The sequence below is a fragment of the Cryptotermes secundus genome, unplaced genomic scaffold (assembly GCF_002891405.2).
Source record: "Cryptotermes secundus unplaced genomic scaffold, Csec_1.0 scaffold568, whole genome shotgun sequence".
NCBI lineage: Eukaryota > Metazoa > Arthropoda > Insecta > Blattodea > Kalotermitidae > Cryptotermes > Cryptotermes secundus.
In genome coordinates this window covers 2,912,013-2,933,128 of record NW_019725423.1, presented here as the reverse complement: position 1 = coordinate 2,933,128, position 21,116 = coordinate 2,912,013, and the positions used below count along the sequence as shown (strand labels likewise).

Sequence of the window (21,116 nt, the reverse complement as noted above, 5' to 3'; positions counted from 1 at the left end):
TATCGCTATTGCCACACTTTACAGTTCACTGTTACACACACTAGTGTCCTCAATCTTCACTAGTCGTATCCTGGCAACGGATTTCAACATAGTAGTTATACCAGTCTCATTGTAATTGCAGCACACTGTGAAGGCTTCACTGCACTGCCTAATTCATTTCTTGTCATTTATTCTCATTCATTCTTCCACCTCCCTTCCCCGGAGACTCTCTCAATTCTAATTCTAGCTGCCAGAGATCCTCGTTATATAGCCTCGGGGAGCCCCCATAGAAAACACTGCTTCCTCTATGGTTGCGTGTTGATTCATTGCGGCAGAGATGTTTACCACACCGTTGCTTAGCATCGAGCGCGGCGCTGACCAGAGAAAACACTGCTTTTCTATTTTTGCGCTTATTCCATTCAACGGGAATGTGTTTACCGAGCAGCTGCCTAGCAATAAACTATTCCGGTTTTCAGGCGTCAGATCACAATATATACTAGACACTGCAAGGGAAGTGTACGTAATTTCGCACACCAAGGTACTGTTGCTGCTAAGTGCTGAAATGTGACTGCGGCTGATGCAACGTATACTTTAGGATACAAAAGCAATCATATGTGTCAGTTGAGTGAGAGGAAACGTGAATTGTGGTGGTGCATTCGTCGTAAGTTATTTTTCGTGCTGAGATTTTTGAAGCCTTACTATTATGCGCGTTCTGTTTCTGGAAGATACGTAGTGAAAATAAGTATATTGGATTGATACGCTGCAAATAGAAATCAGTTTCGAGTTCTGTAGGCATGTAATAATTACGACAATTGAACAGGCTTAAAAATTAGTCATATTTTATTGGAGTTGTCTGCCTAATTTCGCCCAGAGTGCCTTAATTTATCACTGTGCTAAATTAGCCTCATTATGTGTTCTACATCATTTCTCTATAAAGACAAATTTATCGTTACAGATGGGTCAAAAGAAACATAACACGAGGAAGGACAACGTAATGAGGGCAATGATGGCCGCTAGGAACAAGGAAATTGGATTATTACGAGCGGCCAAATTATTTGAAATGTCAAAGTCAGCTCTTAAAAAAACAAAGCTAAGAGTATAGAACAAAGTACGGAAAAATAGTCAATATGCGAAATGGCGGGAAGCCTGTCTTGCGTGAGGACCTAGAAAATGCGTCAGTTTCTTACTGTTTCATTAAGGAAAAAGTTTTTCGGCTTTACTACCAAGGATATCAAGTGATTGCCATTCCAACCAACAATTGAAAATGGGATTTCCAAACCATTTTCCAGCATAGACAAATATCAGGTTGCAAACGGTTTCAAAATTTTATGCGCCAACATTCGCAGCTGCGACTACGCAAGCCACAGCCGACAGCTGCTGCAAGGTCGAAAGGTTTTCTTTCAGAGAATGTTCTGAAAATCTCCGATATTTATGAGCCCTTGCTTGAAGACACTGATCTCTCCACATCGTCTGTAACAGTGACGAGACCGGCCTACCAGAGGTGCAGCATAAGGTGTGTAGCGTGGTCTCGTTGGAAGGCAAGCGACAGATTGCAGCATCACCATCCCCACAAAGAGGTCTACTCGTCACAGTTGTCACAGGCAAGAGCGCTGCCAGTCATTTTGTGCCACATTTCTTGAGTCAACATGAAAACAGAACTATCAGAAGGGGCTCCTCTCGACGCAACTGCAACATGATATGAATCAGGTTGGATACGGACTGAAAGCTCCACGCAGTGCTTCCAGCAGTTTCTTAGCCATGTGAGGCCGATGAAAGAGGATCCAGTGGTCATCGTGCAGGACGGACACTTTTCTCACATTGTGTGCTTCTCAGCACACTGCCCACACAGGATCCAGCCTCCCGACGTTCCGTTCATGCTACCCTTCGAAATATATTACGCTCAGGAAATATTCGTGGCTAAGAACGAATCCAACTAGAGTTGTAACTCACTATCAGACTGCTGGCTTGCTCAGCAAAGCTTACTTGAAGGCCGCAACTGTAGGTGTTGCAGTGAATGGTTTCAGAAGAACTCGCTTGTTCCGCTATAACACGTACATTTTCCGTGAATCCGAGTTCATACAAGAAATTCAAGACCCAAGTGGCTGTGAAGAAACAGAATATGCTCTGCCTGGTCCAAGTAACATAGCCCGGCCGCCTGCATCAGGTGTCACAAGTCAAAGCTCAGAACAGGCTTCATCCAAGCCCGTAAAGCACTGGCGGGTCATCTCGGTGTGGTGCAGCAGTCCTGTTAAGAAGGTCATCTTTCAAGAACAGATTGAAGACTTGGAAAAGAATGCGGCGAAGTACAAGAAGAAAACGGGCAACGATAAACTGGATGGTGGAGTGAAACCAAACCAGACCGGCAAAGGAAAATATGAAACAACTAAACAGCTCAAAGGAACGAGGAAACAAGAAGCAACACTGTCATCATGAGACTCTGACAATGACTTGGGGAGAGCGACGATGATAGACATGACGACGCTGAGCGTCCATATTGCAAGGAACTGTTATCCACAGACAGATGTGGAGAAATATAGATCAGATATCAGCAGTAGTTTCACGAAGAGTGCTCCGGAGTGAATGGTTACAAGAAATTCGTCCGGGCGTTTTGCATAGATGACTAGAGGTTCTTAAACAACGCGTTAATATTAACTCTATCAAACATAAGCATAAATATTGATTGACATATTCATTATTTTTCATTTATCTGTAATAAGTCAATAAAAATTAAATTGAAATTTCACATCTGTTGACATTTGTTATTCATCTTAGATATTTTTCTTCCACTTAGATATTTTTCTTCCACAATATATTTCCTCAGGGTGCAAATTGTTCTACCATCTTCTTTTTTTTTTTTGGCCAAACGTAATTTTGGTCATTCAGTGCTCAAGTTCACTTTCCGTGTACGTCACGAAAGTCTATGTTCCATTTTTGCTAAGCCTTTCGCTGCCTTTCTGGAAGAGGTGGTGCGGGCGAAATTAGGAACATCGTGTTCCCCATTTAGCACAGTGCACTGTTCATGTTTCTGATTGAAAGGGTACAAAATAAAAAAAAAAACAGAAAAAATCCTTCATGCATTCAGAAGTGCTCTTACAAAGGAATGTATTCATATCGGTATTTTCCATCTTCATGGCGCAGCCTCTTTGGAATTTAATCTTCTAAAAATGGATGCGAACTTAACCACACTTAATTCGCATAGTGGGCGGGGGGTGCAGTCCAGTTGGATCCATTCGGCACGGCGGCCACTGATGGACCTACTGTACCTGCCCGGGTGATTATGATGATGAACAATTTTTTGTGGAATGAAGATTGGCAGGGGAAACTGAAGTACACGGAGAAAACCTACCCCAACGCCACTTTATCCACCACAAATCCCACTTGACCAGACCTGGATTTGAAGCCGGGCCGCCGCGGTGGTAGGCACAATTACTTCAATACCTTAGTTTTTCTTCCGTATGTGTATTGCTTTCTTTTACTTTTTATTTTTCTCTGAAGTGTTGACTGTGTAGTTGGCTCCTGTAGTTTTTGATTTAGCACGTAAAAATAAAAAGAAAACATTCAGTTAAATTACTATTTGCCATCAGCATTATAGGTATGAAAAAAAAAGTTGTTTAATGCAAACTGAAAATTTCGTACCAATATTCTCCTGTAATAACTTCAACTGTCATGTAGCACATCAAATATAGGCACAACCACAACGAATCACGAGCTGACTGATAAATCTATTGGGACTGAGGCAGGTAAGGACAATACAATCTCATATGAAAACCGGATAAGGTAATAGGAAATATGAAGAGGTTCGGACACTGTGATCCAGACACTTCTAGATACAGCATTTAACATCCAATCTCTTGACTGCTCATACTTGTATATGGTAGCAACACTGACAAATGCTTCGCGTTTAGTGGACCAGTCGTCACAAGAAGGTACTCAATATCGGAGTATAGTAACGTCTATTTCACGTTTCATTCATACTGGAGAGGAATGTGAAGGATGACTAATCCAACACTGTCCTCTTCCTCTAAAACCGACTTTGGTGTTAATTATACTGAATATAGTAACTGTAACGTGTTACAACTATAGGATTAATGATAATGTAATCATTATAAGTGAAGTCATAACACATGTATTTGTAGGATGTAACAAGATAACACATGAAGCCAGAAAACAATGATAAATGGGGACAATGTGGAAGAAAGACAACATATTAAATGGTACCACATAATGCTGAACAGATGCCCCCCACGAGCAGTCAGCGTTGCCACTCTAACAGACAAGTCGACAGAACTTTTTATGTTGTTACGACTCACTACTACACACAATGCCACTGTCATCGTTCGCACCAACATAGAAACTTAAAAATCTTGTTATCTTTCCAAGATGGTTTGCATGTCAGTGGTGGCAAACAAGCAGATTCATCGGTGTTCACTACAACAGCTCTTTGCTGCTTCTTGGATGGGAGCAAAAATATTATCGCTAGCGCCATGATAATATGCCAGGCGCTATGAACATACTTATAGTTCTGTCTCGTTTCTAAGAACGAGTAGCACACAAGACCCACAATGACTAGTAGCACTCCCGGAGGAAAATAGAACTTCCAGTATTTCTTACTGGGATAGCATGACCTCTGAGCTTTGCAACGCCACATCCAAGATTGGATCATAAGGGCTAGGCCGATCAGAGCGGGTACTACCAACACCCAAAGGGAGGTTCGGTTATACTCCGTGCCTAGGGCGATACCTATGGCACCTGCCATGTGGACTATGGACTTGAGAGCATTACGGATATCCGACATGGCAATGAGAGTCACCCACAGAGACAGAATCGCTGAATAGAAGTCACAAAATTGCAGAACATTCAGTCTCATTAAACAGTAGGAATAAATGTCTTCGCCAGCATCACAGGCGTGATAGAACGTTGAAAAGAACATAGTGCATACATACACAAACGCTTCGGTGTAATACTTTTGACGTATTGCCATGACAATTGCTGGGATGAAGAACAAATTGCTAATCGTAAGAAGCAGCGCTGCGATCAGTAATTCCATCAATGAGGTGACCTTGCTATCGTCCGTGCAACCCCAACCGATATACCCATGCCTACATACGCATGTGGAGAAAATGAACCCACCACTCATATAATTATAGCAGTCCCCAAACCTCCCACAGTTGTCTGCCGTACACATATTAGATTCAATTATAAGGGACACGTTCAGAGAGCCCAGGTCGGAAGTACAATCTGCTGGAAGACTGTCGTTGAAGCAAAACGGCTTCAAAGTTATGAACCAGAGTCCTGGTTCGGGGAAAGGCACGTGGATGCTACCTATACGATTTCTTTCACTGGATGAATTCACCTGGATTTTGGACTTTGAGAAGTCTCCAGTATAGTCGAGGCACATGTCTTGAGGATACAGCGGAATGGCACGTGCCTGATAACTAAGACACGCAACAACAGACACATTGTAAAGGCTCTGTGTGACGTTCTTTAAATTAGAGTCTTCTTCAAGCTTCATTTGAAACGTCAGTGTCCCTCCAATGTCGCTTACATGATTCACTTCAAACTGCATCATAGCCAGCTCATCCACACTAACATTTATGGAGAAGAAACCTTTATTTTCGTCAGCAAGTTCACTGAGGAAGTTGAATGTAAAGAATGACGAAAAAGATTGTCTCGTCAGAGGCACCAACCTCCAGAAGTTTTGGAAATCCTGAATTAATAACGTCCTGTCATAATTTTGATCTTCGGTCATGACATGCGGTAACGTTGTTTTCACCAGTTTCCATTTCTCTGATGAATTATGAGCAAGAAAGGAGACTATCAGCGTGAAACGGATGGAACTGGCGCTCATGTTGTGGGTTGCAGATATTGTAATAAAATACCAGTTATCCACAGCTGGAATGAAATCGTTCTCGCATGAAACACCAGACTCACAGTTTTCATTGCTAACTTTGGGATCCGGGAATGTTCTTGGAGCATATGACATGAGGAGACAAGGTGAACTATCGCACTGGTCGGAAGAAAGGTTAACACGCACCATCCATGTCCCTGAAGGCACATAAAATTTAAAATATTTTGAGTCAGCATCCCCGTCCAGTTGTCCGGAAATCTCTTCTCCGGGAACGACAACAGTGACATCGTCCACAATGACGACACTCATACTGCATTCCGCCAGAGCTGCGCAGTTCGGGGCTAACCCCTGTTGCAAAATTTGATCGTCGTTTGGATCGGTATAGCTTATAAAAGCGACCGCAAACCAGTCCCCTGGAACTGGGCTAGTGACATTGATGATTACAGGCACCTCGTTGCTCTGGAACTCTGCGTTGTACACTGGCACGCGGTTTGAGATTGAGAAGTTGTCTGGGAATTTTGCCCCGTCAGGATTGATAACAGGTAAACTGCCATATTTAAGGAAGAGGCTTACTCTCCTTGGGTCACACTCGGAAGAAAAATGGGACGATATTAGCTTCTCGGAAACCGTAAAATTGAAGGAAGCTGTCAGTGTTTGCTCGGGAACTCGGAAATGTAGAACGGTGACGTCACGATATGCTCGATAGTCGATGAGTTCCCGCGCTGAGAGCTTCCAAACTTTTGCCAGCTGTCCACGGGACACGGCAATGACTCCCAGACACAGTAGCAGTAGTTTGGCAGCCATGTTTTCATCGGACTGAAACAAAGAAATACAGTAATTGAAATCCATGCCGTTGGCATCTCCAATTAATCGGAATAACAATTTAATTCTTCTCAAGTTTCCTTATACATTCATTCATTCCTCTATGGTATGAAATGCACCGCTTTCTATGTCATCTAATTTCAATTCGGTGCATTACAAACTGAAAACACGAGTGATACGTACTTCAATGCAACATGATACTGAAATATAATATTATTGATTCTAACGTCAAGATTGTGTACCTATAATTGACGCATGTTAAAGACACGTTATGGAGAAGTAATTTCGCTCCGATAAAAGGGTTGGTGTTAGCATAAGTTCACAAGAAACATTTTGGAAGTAGTATTACATAACTAGTTATCAAGCTACTCGTAGACTATATATTGGGCTATTTATCCCCTCGGCCGCTGCTAGGCAAATGAACCCTCTGTTATAGCAGTGGAAACGTTGCTTTTGTTGGTTCCGCGTTTCCTACGCAATGACCCATTGTTATCGCGTTGTCTATTCTAGTGTTTCCATAGAAGCGTCTCTTCTGGATTCCTGACACGTTACAATATATAAGAAATGGAGGCAGGAAATTTCTCTTTTCAGATCACCTTACGTAGAGGAGGGCCTTATAATAATATTCTACACGTATATAGCACAATTAATTTAAATATGTTCATGCATATTTCGCTGGTATGAAAGTGACATATATTTTAAGCTGGGTATCATAATATTTCAGAACGAAATCTGAAGCTTATGTGCTGCATACAAGGCGCAGTGATTAACAATGTTAGACAACGTGTGACGAATTTCTTTCGGAGACAAACATTATTTTCTTCTGACAGGTATGATAAACCTTAGATAACATAACCTGCGCGCAAGCATTAAATTTGTTTTCAATTGTAAAGATTACATATCTAATCGTCTTAATTCTTATTAGTCCTACCTCCAATTTTCATTAATTTTCAAGCAATAGATGCGTTTAGTTCCACAGGGCATAATGGCAGCTCATCCATGTTCAATTTGAGCAATTCGAGAGTATAAATTAGAGAAAAATGCCTTTTATTTTCTCTTCTTTGTTCAACTGTTCATGTTTCAAACATTACGTCCGTGTCTTCTGTCCCCTACAAAATAAACAGGTAGAACCGTTAAAAGCTGAGGTAACGCTTTGTCTTCTTTAACGAATCAGCATTATTTATTACCATACTTGACTTCGTTCTTTTTGCCTCTCCTTTCTTATGTACTACGTTACTGGTAAACATTTAAGACAGATATTAAGTAAATAATTATAGTTTATTCAGGGACCTGCCCGAAGAAAGCGTGAGCTCCTACTGGAAGCAGGGACGATTGTAAGGTCACGCCCGTCCTCTAGACGAAAATGGGCAATGTTATTCTTGTTATTTTATCTTTATTGGTTCAGCAAAGCATTGCTTGTGCCTGCCTCCAAATCCTACATCCAACGCGTCCTACTTCGTCCTGTCGATCTGTAAGGTAAAGAACATAAAGTCCCTGTGCGTAACTTATTAAGCACTACGCCATGAAGACGTATGGGGGAGAGGATGTATAGATCCACATTTTCTTGGCCTCAGCACTGGCTGGAGGTGAGTGGTCAGTTTCATGCCCCAGCCGTTTTTTTTTTCCTTGGCACGACAGCCCCAGTGGGCCTAGGCCTACCTCCATGAACTCCGTTCACTTCGGTTTTTCTAGATCTTACACATTCGGCAGGACTCCTTGGGCGAGTGATCAGCTCGTCGCAAGGCCTCTGCCTGTAGACAAACACAGAAAAACGCACACAAACATCCATGCCCTGAGTGGGATTCGAACCCACGATCCCGGCTTCCGAGCGAGCGAAGACAGTGCATGCCTTAGAACGCTTGGCTACCGTGACCGGCTCCCAGCCGCTTTACCCCCGGGGAAATACCCCCGGTACATTGTATAGAAGGCTGAGTGGGCCCCAGAGCCGGTCTAGACGACATGGAGAAGACAAAATTCTTGCTTCCACCAGGACTCCAACTCCGACCCCTCGGTCGTCCAGCACGTAGCCAGTCGCTATACCGACTTCAGTAAACCGTTGTTTAGACATACACTGTAGGTTATTTCAACTTTTCTGTCTCTGAAGTATCTCGCTCCTGTTTCTCCATAACACATAGAGCCTAAGCCGTGCATATTATCTAAGTAATACTGCACAGGGATATGAGTGTAAGTCTATTTCTTAGTTTACATAATTTTGCAGTGCTAGCCGCGGAGGTAAATACAACTAGTTTAGTTGTGATCTTGGAAGGAAGTAGAGGAAAATATCGTGGCCTGTTCGCAAATACTGTTTCCGAATTTTACTCAAAAAGGCGGAGAATATTATGTGAAATATCGGTCTAAGTGGTCGGTGTGACCACTGGATTCTAAACGAAATAACAACTGTATCATAGGGCCCGTATTTTATGTTTAGTTTCCAGATATTCCTTCTTTCGTCAAGGCGCATCTGCACAGGCATTTGACAGCCTTCACCACTGACAATCATCATCATCAGTAATCTGTCAAGACGACAGGTCCACAGTCTCTTTCAAAACAATTCCTCCACTTAATGCGATCTAGGGCTTTCTCCTTCAAATGACAGTATCCTCTTCTGTCCCCAAGGTCATCCAGCATCTTCTTACGTCTTCTTCCTCGTCTTCTTGTCACTTCTATCCGCCCATCTATCTTTCCTTCGATAGCTTCTTTTAGAAGGCAGTTTCTGCGTAAAACATGACCAATCCAATTAGCCTTCCGTTTTCTTATTTCATGTAGGATATTCCTCTGCTCACTGACTCTAATTAACACTTCTTCATTTCTCACATAATCGGTCCAACTGATCTTCTCCATTCTTCTCCAACACCACATTTCGAAACTTTCCAGATGTTTCTGATCTACTGCCCTAAGTGTCCATGTTTCAGCCCCATACAGAGCTATGCTCCAAATGTAGCATTTCACTAGTTTCTTCCTCAAATTTAAGTCCAATTTGCTGGTAAAAAGATTCTTCTTCTTGCTAAATGCAGCTTTTGCCATGGCAATCCTGGATTTAATTTCACAAGTACACCTTCCATCATCTGTTAACAAGCTACCCAAATATTTAAAACATTTCACATTCTCCAGTTGTTTTTGGTCTATCTTTATTGTGACTGGGGTTGGTTGTCTCGAAATTTTCATTACTTTTGTTTTCTCCACATTCATTTCCATGCCATAGCACCTTCCAATTTCAATTAGTCTATCAATCATGCCCTGTAGCACAGTTTCTTCCTTAGCCATTAACACAAGGTCATCTGCATATTTCACAGTTTGAATAATTTGCCCTCCTACTTTGAAGTCACCGAGCCCATCCAGAGCTTCCTTGGTAAGGCATTCGCTGTACAAGTTGAACAGAATTGGTGATAAACAGCATCCTTGTCGAACTCCTCTTCCAATCTGCACACTTCCTGTCTCCCCCCTGTCCAGTCGTACTCTAACTTTCTGATCCATGTACAATTTGCTAATCAATCTTCTTTCATGCCAATCGATACCTGTTTCTTTCAGGATCTGCATTAATTTGGTCCAGTTTACCCGGTCAAATGCCTTCTGCCAGTCTATGAAGCAAACACACAGTTCTTCATCTATCTCCAAAGTTCGTTCCGCTATAATTCTCATCATCCCAATTGCATCCCTGGTTCCTTTTCCTCTTCTAAATCCAAACTGATCTTCTCCAAGTACATCCTCTATTTTCCTTTCAATTCTTCTTTTAAGTATCTTTGCTATTATCTTTGCTGTATGTGCAATAAGACTTATTGTGCGATGGTCGCTGCATTTTGTAGCTTTTGTCTTTTTCTTTAAGGCAATCATTGTAACTTCTGTAAAGTCCTTGGGCCACTCTCCACTTTCATATATGGTGTTCATTAGTTTTGTCAGTGTTTTCAAACCACCTTCTCCCAGTAACTTGAGCACATCTCCAGGTACATCATCATCTCCTGTAGCCTTTCCCTTCCTCATTTCCTTGATAGCTTTTTCCACCTCACTTTGTAAAATATATGGTCCTTTCTCGTCTGTATCTACTTCTTCTTCCGGTTCAACTTCTAAGGTTTCTGGCCGATTAGGTCGATCATATAGTTCTGAAATATAATTTTCCCAAATTTTCAGCACTTGCCTCTGATCTACTATTCTATTCCCCTGGGAGTCTTCGATGCCAACATTTTGAATCCCATGATTCTCTTTCCATCCTAGTTCTTTTGTCTTCATGTACATCAAATCATAACGGCCTGTTCTTTGAAATTCCATAATCTCATTACATATCTTCTCAAGATATTCCTTTTTGGCCCTGTCCGTGGCTCTTTTCAATTCATTCCTCAGTCTCCTGTATTTCCTCCTGCCTTCTTCATTGTTGACATTCTTCCATTTCCTTCGCTCCTCCATTTTACTCATCATCTCCTGTGTAACCCATGGTTTTCTTGCTATCTTCTCAACTTTACCTACCAAATCACTGATAGTATCTAACATGCATTCTTTTATATCGTTCCACTGCGCTTCAGCATTTCCGCTTTCACCTTCAATTGCACCGAGTTTCTCTTCTAGAGTCTCTTGCACGCTTTGTCTTTGAGCATATAACTTCTCCAAATCCCATCTGGGTCTGCGCTTTCGAAATCCTATAATTTTCTTCAACCTGGTTCGGAACTTGGCAACCAGCAAGTTGTGGTCAGAGTCAATGTCTGCCCCAGGAAGCGTCTTCACATCCTTCACACTGTTTCTGAAATGCAAAATCGAACTTGGAATCTGCAAACGTTAATTTTCATAATTTTTCTTTGAAATTTCATTCTGTTGAAATACAAAAGATCTCTGAAGTAAATGAAAATTTGATCTGACTTTAATGAAAGAGGGAGTTGAAGAGGGGTGACTTTGAATAACGCATAAGGTAGGAGTTGTCATTAGAAACGGATCATTATGAAATATCAGTGCCGTGTTCTGACATTAAGGTACTTGTCATAGGAAGAGAGTGCATGACAAGGCAAGGCATCCATTTCATTACGTACAAAATTTGAAGTAGTTATTTTGATTTCAGAACAGAGTTCGTGTGGGAAACTAAACACGTTCCGCAATAGGTCACGTGACGGATATGAGTATCGATTCTTGATTGTTATGTCACGGCACTCTTCTAATTGAATTACTGGCAACGTTAAAAATTATGACAGAAACACGCATCTAATTTAATTTATCTTCCATCCCTGTACCTGTCATCTCATCTTAATTTCATGATCAAGTAAGAGTGTGCTTTATACTGCGCTTCTATATATGCAACACAACTGCACTTGGGAAAACCATGAATTTCGACGGAAGGCCGCACATCTTGCCTGGAACGGGTCAGGTTTCAGGAAGATGTGCTCCTACAGAAGTATTTCAATGACGGATTCTTCACTTCTTTAGGCAATGAATTTCAAGTGTGAAGGCCTAACTGTCGAATGTAATGATATATGTTCATAAAAGATGAATATATAAGAGCTTTAAGTTACTGTTTTGGAATTCGCGTAGAGAAGCCGAAGGGAATTACGAAAACATTTAAACTGAATAGACAGTCTCGATTCGAACTGTTCGTATACCTAAATCCAATTTCTGTTTATTCTGTAAGAGTGACAGAAAAGTCTGGTGCCAACATAAAGTTACAATTTTCCATCTAAATCTTTAGATGTTTGGAACGAAGCTGTAACCATTCATTCTACTATTAATTAAAATCTGTAGGCTATTTTCGAAGTACTACAGATCCGAAATGACACTCTTAACTATGTCCGTTAATAGATTGGCTTCTTAGGTGCTTCAGTCGGAAGCATTGACAAGTAAAAGCAGTAGATATCAATAGAATCATTTCTTGTTTAGGTATGCAGTGTTTGAGAGAATGAGCCTCAGTGCATCTTCAATCGTTGAACGAAAATTAGTGTGAAAACCCCTGATATCTTTACTAATACAGGTTACTAATTATGAAACATTACTTACTTACTTACTTACTCATGTAGCTGAGCCCTTCTTGAGGGGCGGCCAATTCTGCAGCTACTCAAGAAATTCCTAGCATTTTATGGAACACGGAGGTTCATTACCGTGTTCACAAGAGTCCTCCACTGGTCCGTATCCTGAGCCAGATCAATCCAATCCATATCATTACATCCTATCTCTCTAAGATCCATTCTAATATTGTCCACATACCGACGCCTTTGTCTTCCTACCGGTCTCTTTCCTTCTGACCTTCCCACCAATAGCCTATATGCATTTCTCTTCTCCCCATTCGTGCTACATGCCGTGTCCACCTAATCGTCCTTGACCTGATAGTTCTAATTATATTTGGTGAAGAGTACAAGTTATGAAGCTCCTCATTATGCAGTTGTCTCCAACCTCCCGTCACTTCATCTCTCTTCGGTCCAAATATTCTCCTCAACACCCTGTTCTCAAACACACTTAGTTCAGTCTATATTCCTCACTTAATGTCAGAGACCAAGTTTCACTCCCATACAGAACTACAAACAAAATTATGGCTTTGTGTATTCTAATTTTTAAATTATGAAACATGGCTTGTCATTAGCTTAAATCCACGTTCGTAATGTACGTATGTATTAAACACGAATTGATGTGTGAAGCAAATAAGCTTCCGAGACAGGAGCAGCAATCCTATTCTGAGCCGTCTATTGATACAGGTCGCTTAAAGGAATAGCGGTGAATTTGTAGCAAAAGAAAGTTTGACATTTATTGGAGGTTGAAAGATGTGTTCGGAAAAGACAGAACAGATGTTGCTGATACCCGAAGATTCGCAATAAATCGGTAGCTCTGCGGGAGACGGACCGAACTTTTCGGACAGAGATGAGTTAACGCTTCTATCTTCCCCACATTACAACAAGAAGCTATATGTACGTGTCTAAACTGATTGTGATTTGATGGGGATACGGTCTGAAGGCATAATAAATAAATGCTACAAAGAACAGAGTGCTGGCTGTAGTAAGAGAATAACAAGCTCCCAATACACATAGGCCTAAAAGGAAGCTCCGTCACTTTAGGATACAGAAATAAAAACATCTCACTTTTTTTCACGTTAAATTGTTTGTAATTTAAAATTGTTTTTCTGGTCAGAGATTGTTAGTTCCCCGTCTAAACCGAAGTAGAAATATCACCCATTGTTGGCTGTCCTCTGTATATAGAGGCCGTCTGTCGCTTCCATCTGCAATCTTAGGACGCGCCGTGGTGGAGGCTCCCAATTAAGTGAGGAGCTTCACGGGTAATCAGATTGAGGAAGATGGGTAAAACGCATGAAGAGATTAAAAATATATATACAGAATTTTAGTCGAAGTGCGTTAAAGTAATATAGGAATGATGATCATGTTGCATACAAATTTTCCCATTCGGTTATGCTATAAAATTAGAGGAAGTCGCCGAGCCACGTGGCTCGGGCTGTAACGTTTGTTTCTTCTTTTTCCTCAAGAACTGCGCAACTAACGTCTCGGCCGGGACATGGGCTCTCCTGACTTAGAATGCCTTTGGTTTTCCTCAGTCCCTCGAAGAAGGTATCAGGATATTACTTTAAATTATGCAACGACCACTTCCTTCCACATACTATCCAATTCACTGTTCAGTGTCATCCGATAATTTGAAGCTGTATAGTCAGAGTTACTGACAGCGTCGTTAAATAAGCTACAGGTAAATAAAAAGAAAATGTAGAAGCAATGCTGAGGTCATATATTATGTTGGCTATGAATCTTTCATACCTTTGATTTATTTTGTTTGTGTCAGCAATAAAATATACCTATTCCCACAATACAAAATAATGTTAGAGCTGTCAACAGTAAGAGGAAATCATATTGTGACGGAATAGACCATTGCTAAACAACAGCTCACTAAAAGCGCGTTTCGTGGCAGCGAATACCTCCGTATAAATCAAAGCCTCGACATGGGATTGACACACGTTTCGTGGTAACGGATGAAACAAAGGAACTCTTAGACATGGTAGTCCAGGAGATTTCAATGGGAGATTCGTGAGAGATTCGTCAGACAGACGTCGTTCAGGAGATCAATGTGTGAGCTTTTATAATTGACTGTAACTGTAAAGAAGTGCCAATAAACCCAATCACGAAATCCAGAAATTATACTTATTAGTCACGCAAACCCCGATATGTGACAATATTTTAATGAAACCTGTTTCGATTAAACAATAGTTAATGTCTGAATTAGGAGCATGCGGTAGCATAGTTGGTTGAGGCAATATGTTACAAGCCGGAAGGTCGCGGGTTCGAGTCTCGATTAGGTGTTTTTTTAATTTATCTACTCCTTCCAGCAGCACTATGGCCCTGGGGTCGACTCATCCCCTAACATAAATGAGTACCAGGAATCTTCTTGAGGAGTAAAGGGCGGCCGGCGCGTAAGGTTGACAACCTTACCTCCATCTGTGAGACGATTGTCTAGAAAATGTGGGACCCTCAACGTCTCACAATCGTAGGGTCTTCCACGGCCTGTTACAGGGTTACCTTTACTTTTTATGTCCGAATTAGTCGCCATCTTACACGGTAACCCAAGCATCGTTAGCTACACAATGCACGGGTATGTGGACAGCACTAACTGTGTGGGAATTTACAATTCCACGGTGATGAATGTTAAGACAGTCATCTAGAGGCAGTATGTCTGTGTACCAAATTACACGGCGTCATATTCTAGGAGACCGCAGTTTCAACACGTGATCCATGTTATGAAACGTTCCGTACGGAAAACGACCTTCATTATGCAATTACCTCCTGTTCCTCGAAGTAAAACACTGAACGACCTCGTGTTGAGCCATTTGTCACAGTCACTGGACAAGGAATTTGTCACTAATTTTCACTTTCGACACGAAAGCCGGTACTTAAATACACTTTTATTCGTGCTGACAACTGACTCACAGGTTTGGGTTCTAGGATAACAAGAGTAAATCTGAATTGCTAGAGAGAGGTTCACAGTGAATACAAAGAGGATGTGCGGCATAGCTCAGGCGGTATAGTGACTACAGTAATGCTGGGCTCTCGAGGAATCCTGGTTCGAGTCGCGGCAGGGGCAAGACATTTCTCTCCTCTGACAGCATTCAGCTCGAACATTGCAGTGCGCACTCGGGGCAATTTTCCTGGAGGTAAAGCCGCCGGGGAGTCAATCTGACAACCCACTTCCAACTACCAGCGTTATTAATGCCTGGAGCTATACTTCTATCCCCACATCTGTCTTCGTGTTGTGGCGTTTAATTAACACAACGAAGATGTTTTATAATGCTAGTAGGGTGGGATTAAGTCCCTTGTACTGCGGCCACTTCTGGCCTATTGTACCAGCCCCAGATGATAGGTGAGGGTAATTGTGGAGCAATTGGTGGAATGAAGATTAGCAGGGGAAACCGAAGCACTCGGAGGAAACGTGCCCCAGCGCCACTTTGTCCACCACAAATTCCACTTGACCAGAACCGGGATCGAACCCGGACCAGCCGCTGGGAATCCAGCGACTAACCGCTTGAGCTATGGCGCGACCGTAGCGAAGATGTTACTATATTAAACGGAAATTATCTGAAATTTATTCGGCCAAAAAGCTAATTTCTAAATAATAGCTTTGGTCGCAACTTGGTAGCCTATGGCGAAATTGAAAATCTGCTATTTTTAGTATTGGAATAAAAACCACACTGTTATGTAATAGAACCATCACGCATCAATCATCGTAATGTATGCGTGTGTACGTACACATGTATATATATATAGCGAGAGAGAGAGATACATACATAAATAGCCACGCATTTGAATGATGCGTTAAGATGTCTTGCTGTAAGGGTCAACCACTTTGAAATACGTGTTTATTCACTGCATCTATAACATACACTGTAATGTGTTTGTGAACATAGTAAAGTTGTCACTGTTTTAACTAATTAAGCACTAAGACATCAAGGCGTATGGCGGAGTGGATGTATAGATCCACGTCTTCTTGGCCTCGGCCCTAGTTAGAGGTGTCTGATCAGGCTGAGGTGAATATTAGGACTAAGAGAGAGGAGTCTAGATAAAATTATATGAACAACTCATAATTTGCATTCCCGTCTGTTATCACTAGGGTAACCGTAACAAGGAGGAAGAGATAGCTAGGAGACGTAGCATGAGAAACAAGAGAAAGGCATATAACTTGCAGTCTGAAAACTTCGAGGGAGGAAACCACTTGGGAGACTTAGGTATTTCTGGGTATAACTAACTAACTAACTTTATGAAGCTGATCCTTTCTTGAGAAGCCGCCAGTTGTGCAGCTACGCAAGAACTTCCCAGCATTTTATGGCACCAGAAAGTTCATCATCGTGTTCAAAAGAGCTCTCCACTGGTCTCTACCCAGAGCCAGATAAGTCCAGTCCACACCACCCCATCCTATTTCTCTACGATCCATTATCAACACACCTACGTCTTGCTGGTTCATTGCCACCTCTGTCCCATCTGATCTCCTGTACTCCCACTAAATCTAATTTATATATTGGGGGCTTGGTGTGAGGCTATCAATTCCTTGCCGTAAAAAATAAGCTTGTTATGAAATATCACAGAGGGCCTCGGACCATAAAATATATTTTAAATAAATACTGAAGGATTGTGTGGAGTGCTTGTGAACACGGTAATGAACCTTCGGATTCCATGAGATACGATTTTTTACCTTGTGAACTTCTTCAAGCCGTTACCGAGTACCTTCAAAGTTGTGCCGTTATTTTATCAAAAAGGAGTTATAACCTTAGTGACTCTAAAAAATGTTCTACGTTCACATCTGAACCGGCCTTCTACTCGAGATATGGAGCTTATCACTCGAATGATTTATCTATGCTTGTGGCACTGAGCAGATAAGGTCCATTATGGAAAATCGACATTTTCTTAGTCACAGAAACTATGTGATACGAAAATAATTCAGAAAGGATTAGAATAAATTATGGTTAAGTCGTATGGAAAAATCGCTATTACAGGTGTGAAGGTTCGTATTAAATATAAATGGTGGAAGAGGGATGACAGCTTACTTATTCACACCGTAAAAATGTAACATATTATACCATATAATGTCCATTATCATGTTCTGATATTTTAATCATATATTATATATAAAACACATTTACTGGAAGACCTCTAGGCGTAGATGTTTGGATAATATTAAAATTGGGTTTAAAAATGTGTGAGGGAGGGACTAAATTCGTCTGGCGCAGGATATAGACAATTGGCGAGCTCGTGTGAACAAGGTAATGAACCTTGGGGTTGAGTTCATAAAAGACAGGTTATGTCTTGGCCCGCCGAGAGAGCTTCCTAGCCCTTTGAAGCCCGGATTTTCTACGTGTGCCACCTTCTTTTAACACGCGAAAATTCTGAAGTATCTTCGTATGGATCTTATAGTAAACAGCGACTCATCCCCTAGCTGGCTTTAACTGGTTGACGTGAAGTGTTTCCTGTTAGGTACGAACTGATAATTTCTATATAGTTGACAAGATATTCAGTCTTTGAGACAGACACGTAACTCTTAAAATTGCAGGGACTGCAAAATAAGTTTCTCGCAACATTGGACATTTTCCAAGGCGCACACCGGCCCGCGATTTGCACACAGATTTCAACCTTCCGTATGTATACGATTGTATAATAAAGTGTGCAGGCTAGAAGCAGAAGTCATATAAAATCATGAGAATTAATATGTTCGCTGAACAGGACAAGGCGAAGCCAGACATTAGACAATATGAAAAGCTGAAACTTGGCGGAGGTCAAGCTTACGACCGTTCAAGTGACTAAACTGCCGTTGTAGCATAAGATAAGTAAGATAGATATGATCTGCTCTGCAAAGCTTTGCCTGACAGAGGTAGTGCATAGTGTATATACGTACACTTCACAAAGGCGAAGCCTTTCGTCAGAGAAGATGTTACCTAAGGACGATGAACGCAAGGGTTCAGTTGCAAAAAAAAAAAAAATCGGTCGTGATCCTCAAGGCGCTGGCGCCAAGATGAACAGATTCGCGGTAAACTGCCTGTCGTAAAGTGACTCTAACTCTGACTCAGTCTTTGTAGGTTTGCTTTTTTACACTTCCCGCCCCTAAAATGTGCCCGTACTAGAAGGACGAACAGGCTCAGCCTGGGAACCCTCAAAACCAGAAATATTTCTTTCCTCCCCATAGTATATTGTCTGTCACAGCCACCTTCCCCCCCCCCCCTTTCTCTCTCCCGCTTCCTCCCAGTCTGTAAAAGGCCAAAAATTATTTTGCTCCATGGAATTTTTAGTGTGTGTATGTGTGTGTGCGTGTGTGTACATACATCAATACCAATATATACAAATTATATAATTTGCTATGTAGTGGGGTTAGAAAGATGGAGGGTATATTACGAACGAGTTGAACATGGTGGACGGCTCATATTAAACGTATACTGTAATTTATCTTCTCTCACATCAGCGGTAAATAGGAAGAACATTAATTAATGGTAGATAGAACTATAAATCCAGGCATATAAAATATAATAGCACACAATTAGCCATCATGTGCATAAAAATTAACGAATTTATGTGTCTACATATTTAGTAATCAGATTTTTTTTTACACTCGTGTGGTGTTATGAAATATTTCTCTGCACTGATCTTCGATAGTATACGGTAGGCCTATTCTAAACAAAGAGATAATAATAATGAATATAATGAATATTTGCACTCGTTTTTGGAGGGAACACAAGTTAAAAATTAGTGATCAATTTGGCAAGCAGGAACAGATTTGAACACAGATATCACACTGCTTAAAAAACGTAATTCAATTCCCGATTCAGTTTAAATTAAAAAAAATCAGCTTAAATCTTAAGAAATCTGTACGTAGCATTTCTTCCTTCTGCATCCAGTTTTGTGAATTTCATACTTTCTACCAGAATGTAACAATTTTGTCGTGTAAGGTAACATACTTGCAGTAGGATTTATGTACTCACATGTAGATAAGCGTAGCTTCATGGTGTGAGGTTCCATCTCAGCTGGCTGCACGAATGGATCAGCTGTAAGGACCTGATCCACCATTACACGTACACGAGTCTGTCAACCTTGACAAAAGCATATTCCACCAACTGATTAACGTGATGTTTCATGCAACCTCCGTCGGTTAGGTTGGTAGCTTCTGCTGCTGAAGGTTGCGGGCGCTATTGATTTTCATGCAGCAAGCATTACAGGGTATGACTGTCTGTCTGCTTATTGAACCAGTTGCTGCAACGCCCTGAACTTCAGATATTATTTTCCTTGCTATAACCGAGCAGTTTTAGATGACCATGATCAGGCTAGAGCCATGCAGAGCTGATAATGTTTGAAATATTGGCCATTTAGCCACGCGTTTCTGTACAGTTGGAATATGGGTTAGTAGTGGATCAAGGCAGTGATCTACACACGCGTTACACTCAGCCGCATGTCACAGCTCGAACAGACAAAGAGCAGTGTTATAAGCAAGGCGAGGAGAGATAACCGTTTGGTGACGTCATGCGCGCTATATGAGTCTTGATTCAAAGGGCTCCTTTACGTAAAAGAGTTCTGAAAAATATATCCGTGCAGAAAGTCGAGTTGTAGTGCCTAGTACCGGAAATTCGTTTCCGGAATGTGGCTCTCATGCTTTTCCTTAGTCCCACCGGGAGTGTACTCCGAAGGAATTTTAACCCTTTCACAGGCGAATCAGTTTGTCTCAAATAATGATTTAGCATACACATATTTAATTACTACTAAATTTAACATTGGCAGAATGATTCCAGGTAACAATATTGGAGGGGAAAATCCCGATAATTTAGAATAAGGACGGCATGGATCATATTAGAAAGAGAATCACGTGAGGCTAATGAAAATCATCACCGCCTTCTTAGATGGCCTTTAAAACCCATTAATCTTAACGGCAAATCCCACAGAAATTCAACGGGGAATACTTTTATATATTCATCCTTCAGCCTCTTTCTTCCCTTCCCTTACCCCTTTCGTACCTTTATCTCGTTGTTTCCTTGCCGCCTTAAAACAGCGAATTAAGATACATTGCTATCCATCAGAGGACAGATTAAAAAATTCAGGTGCCACCTGAGTAAGTATGCGAAAACTAGTAATGCATTAGGATGAGGTAATTTACATACATATCGGATAACATGTTGTCACGTGTATTAGTGACTAAAGACGCAGGTTTGGATCGGTGAGTGAATTTATTGGATATTCACTAGTCATAACTACAAATAACTATAACACTTTCAAGATTAATGTAATTACAACATATAAATAAAGTCTTATATATCTGCTTACAAAAGTCGTTACTATGTAACAGATCTCGACAATGGCTATTCCTCTGCAAAGCTCTCTCTATCCGTTTCCTGGCAACGAATTTTAACACAAGAACTATAACAGTCTCACTCCAGATATCAGTGCACTACAGCATACAAAAGATCTTCAAATGACACGTTAAGTCTTCACAGGCCGACTTCTAATTCTTCTTCAACTACGAACTTCCTATGGCTATCTCCTAC

General features: G+C 41.2%; 1 protein-coding gene across 2 annotated transcripts; it reads right to left on the bottom strand.

Annotated features, from left to right (window-relative positions):
- Positions 1-3,331: 3,331 nt before the first annotated feature.
- Positions 3,332-20,030, bottom strand: LOC111863394 (transmembrane protein 8B). Of its 2 annotated transcripts, XM_023849667.2 has the most exons (3): positions 7,940-8,056; positions 7,581-7,758; positions 3,332-6,643 (listed from the first exon to the last, which is right to left on the bottom strand). In XM_023849667.2, the coding sequence occupies exon 3, from the start codon at positions 6,629-6,631 to the stop codon at positions 4,310-4,312; it is 2,322 nt and encodes a 773-aa protein (XP_023705435.1). In that variant the 5' UTR covers positions 6,632-6,643; positions 7,581-7,758; positions 7,940-8,056; the 3' UTR covers positions 3,332-4,309. The 2 variants fall into 2 exon arrangements, with proteins under 2 accessions (XP_023705435.1, XP_023705434.1); XM_023849666.2 differs by lacking the exons at positions 7,581-7,758; positions 7,940-8,056 and adding an exon at positions 19,566-20,030.
- Positions 20,031-21,116: the final 1,086 nt, after the last annotated feature.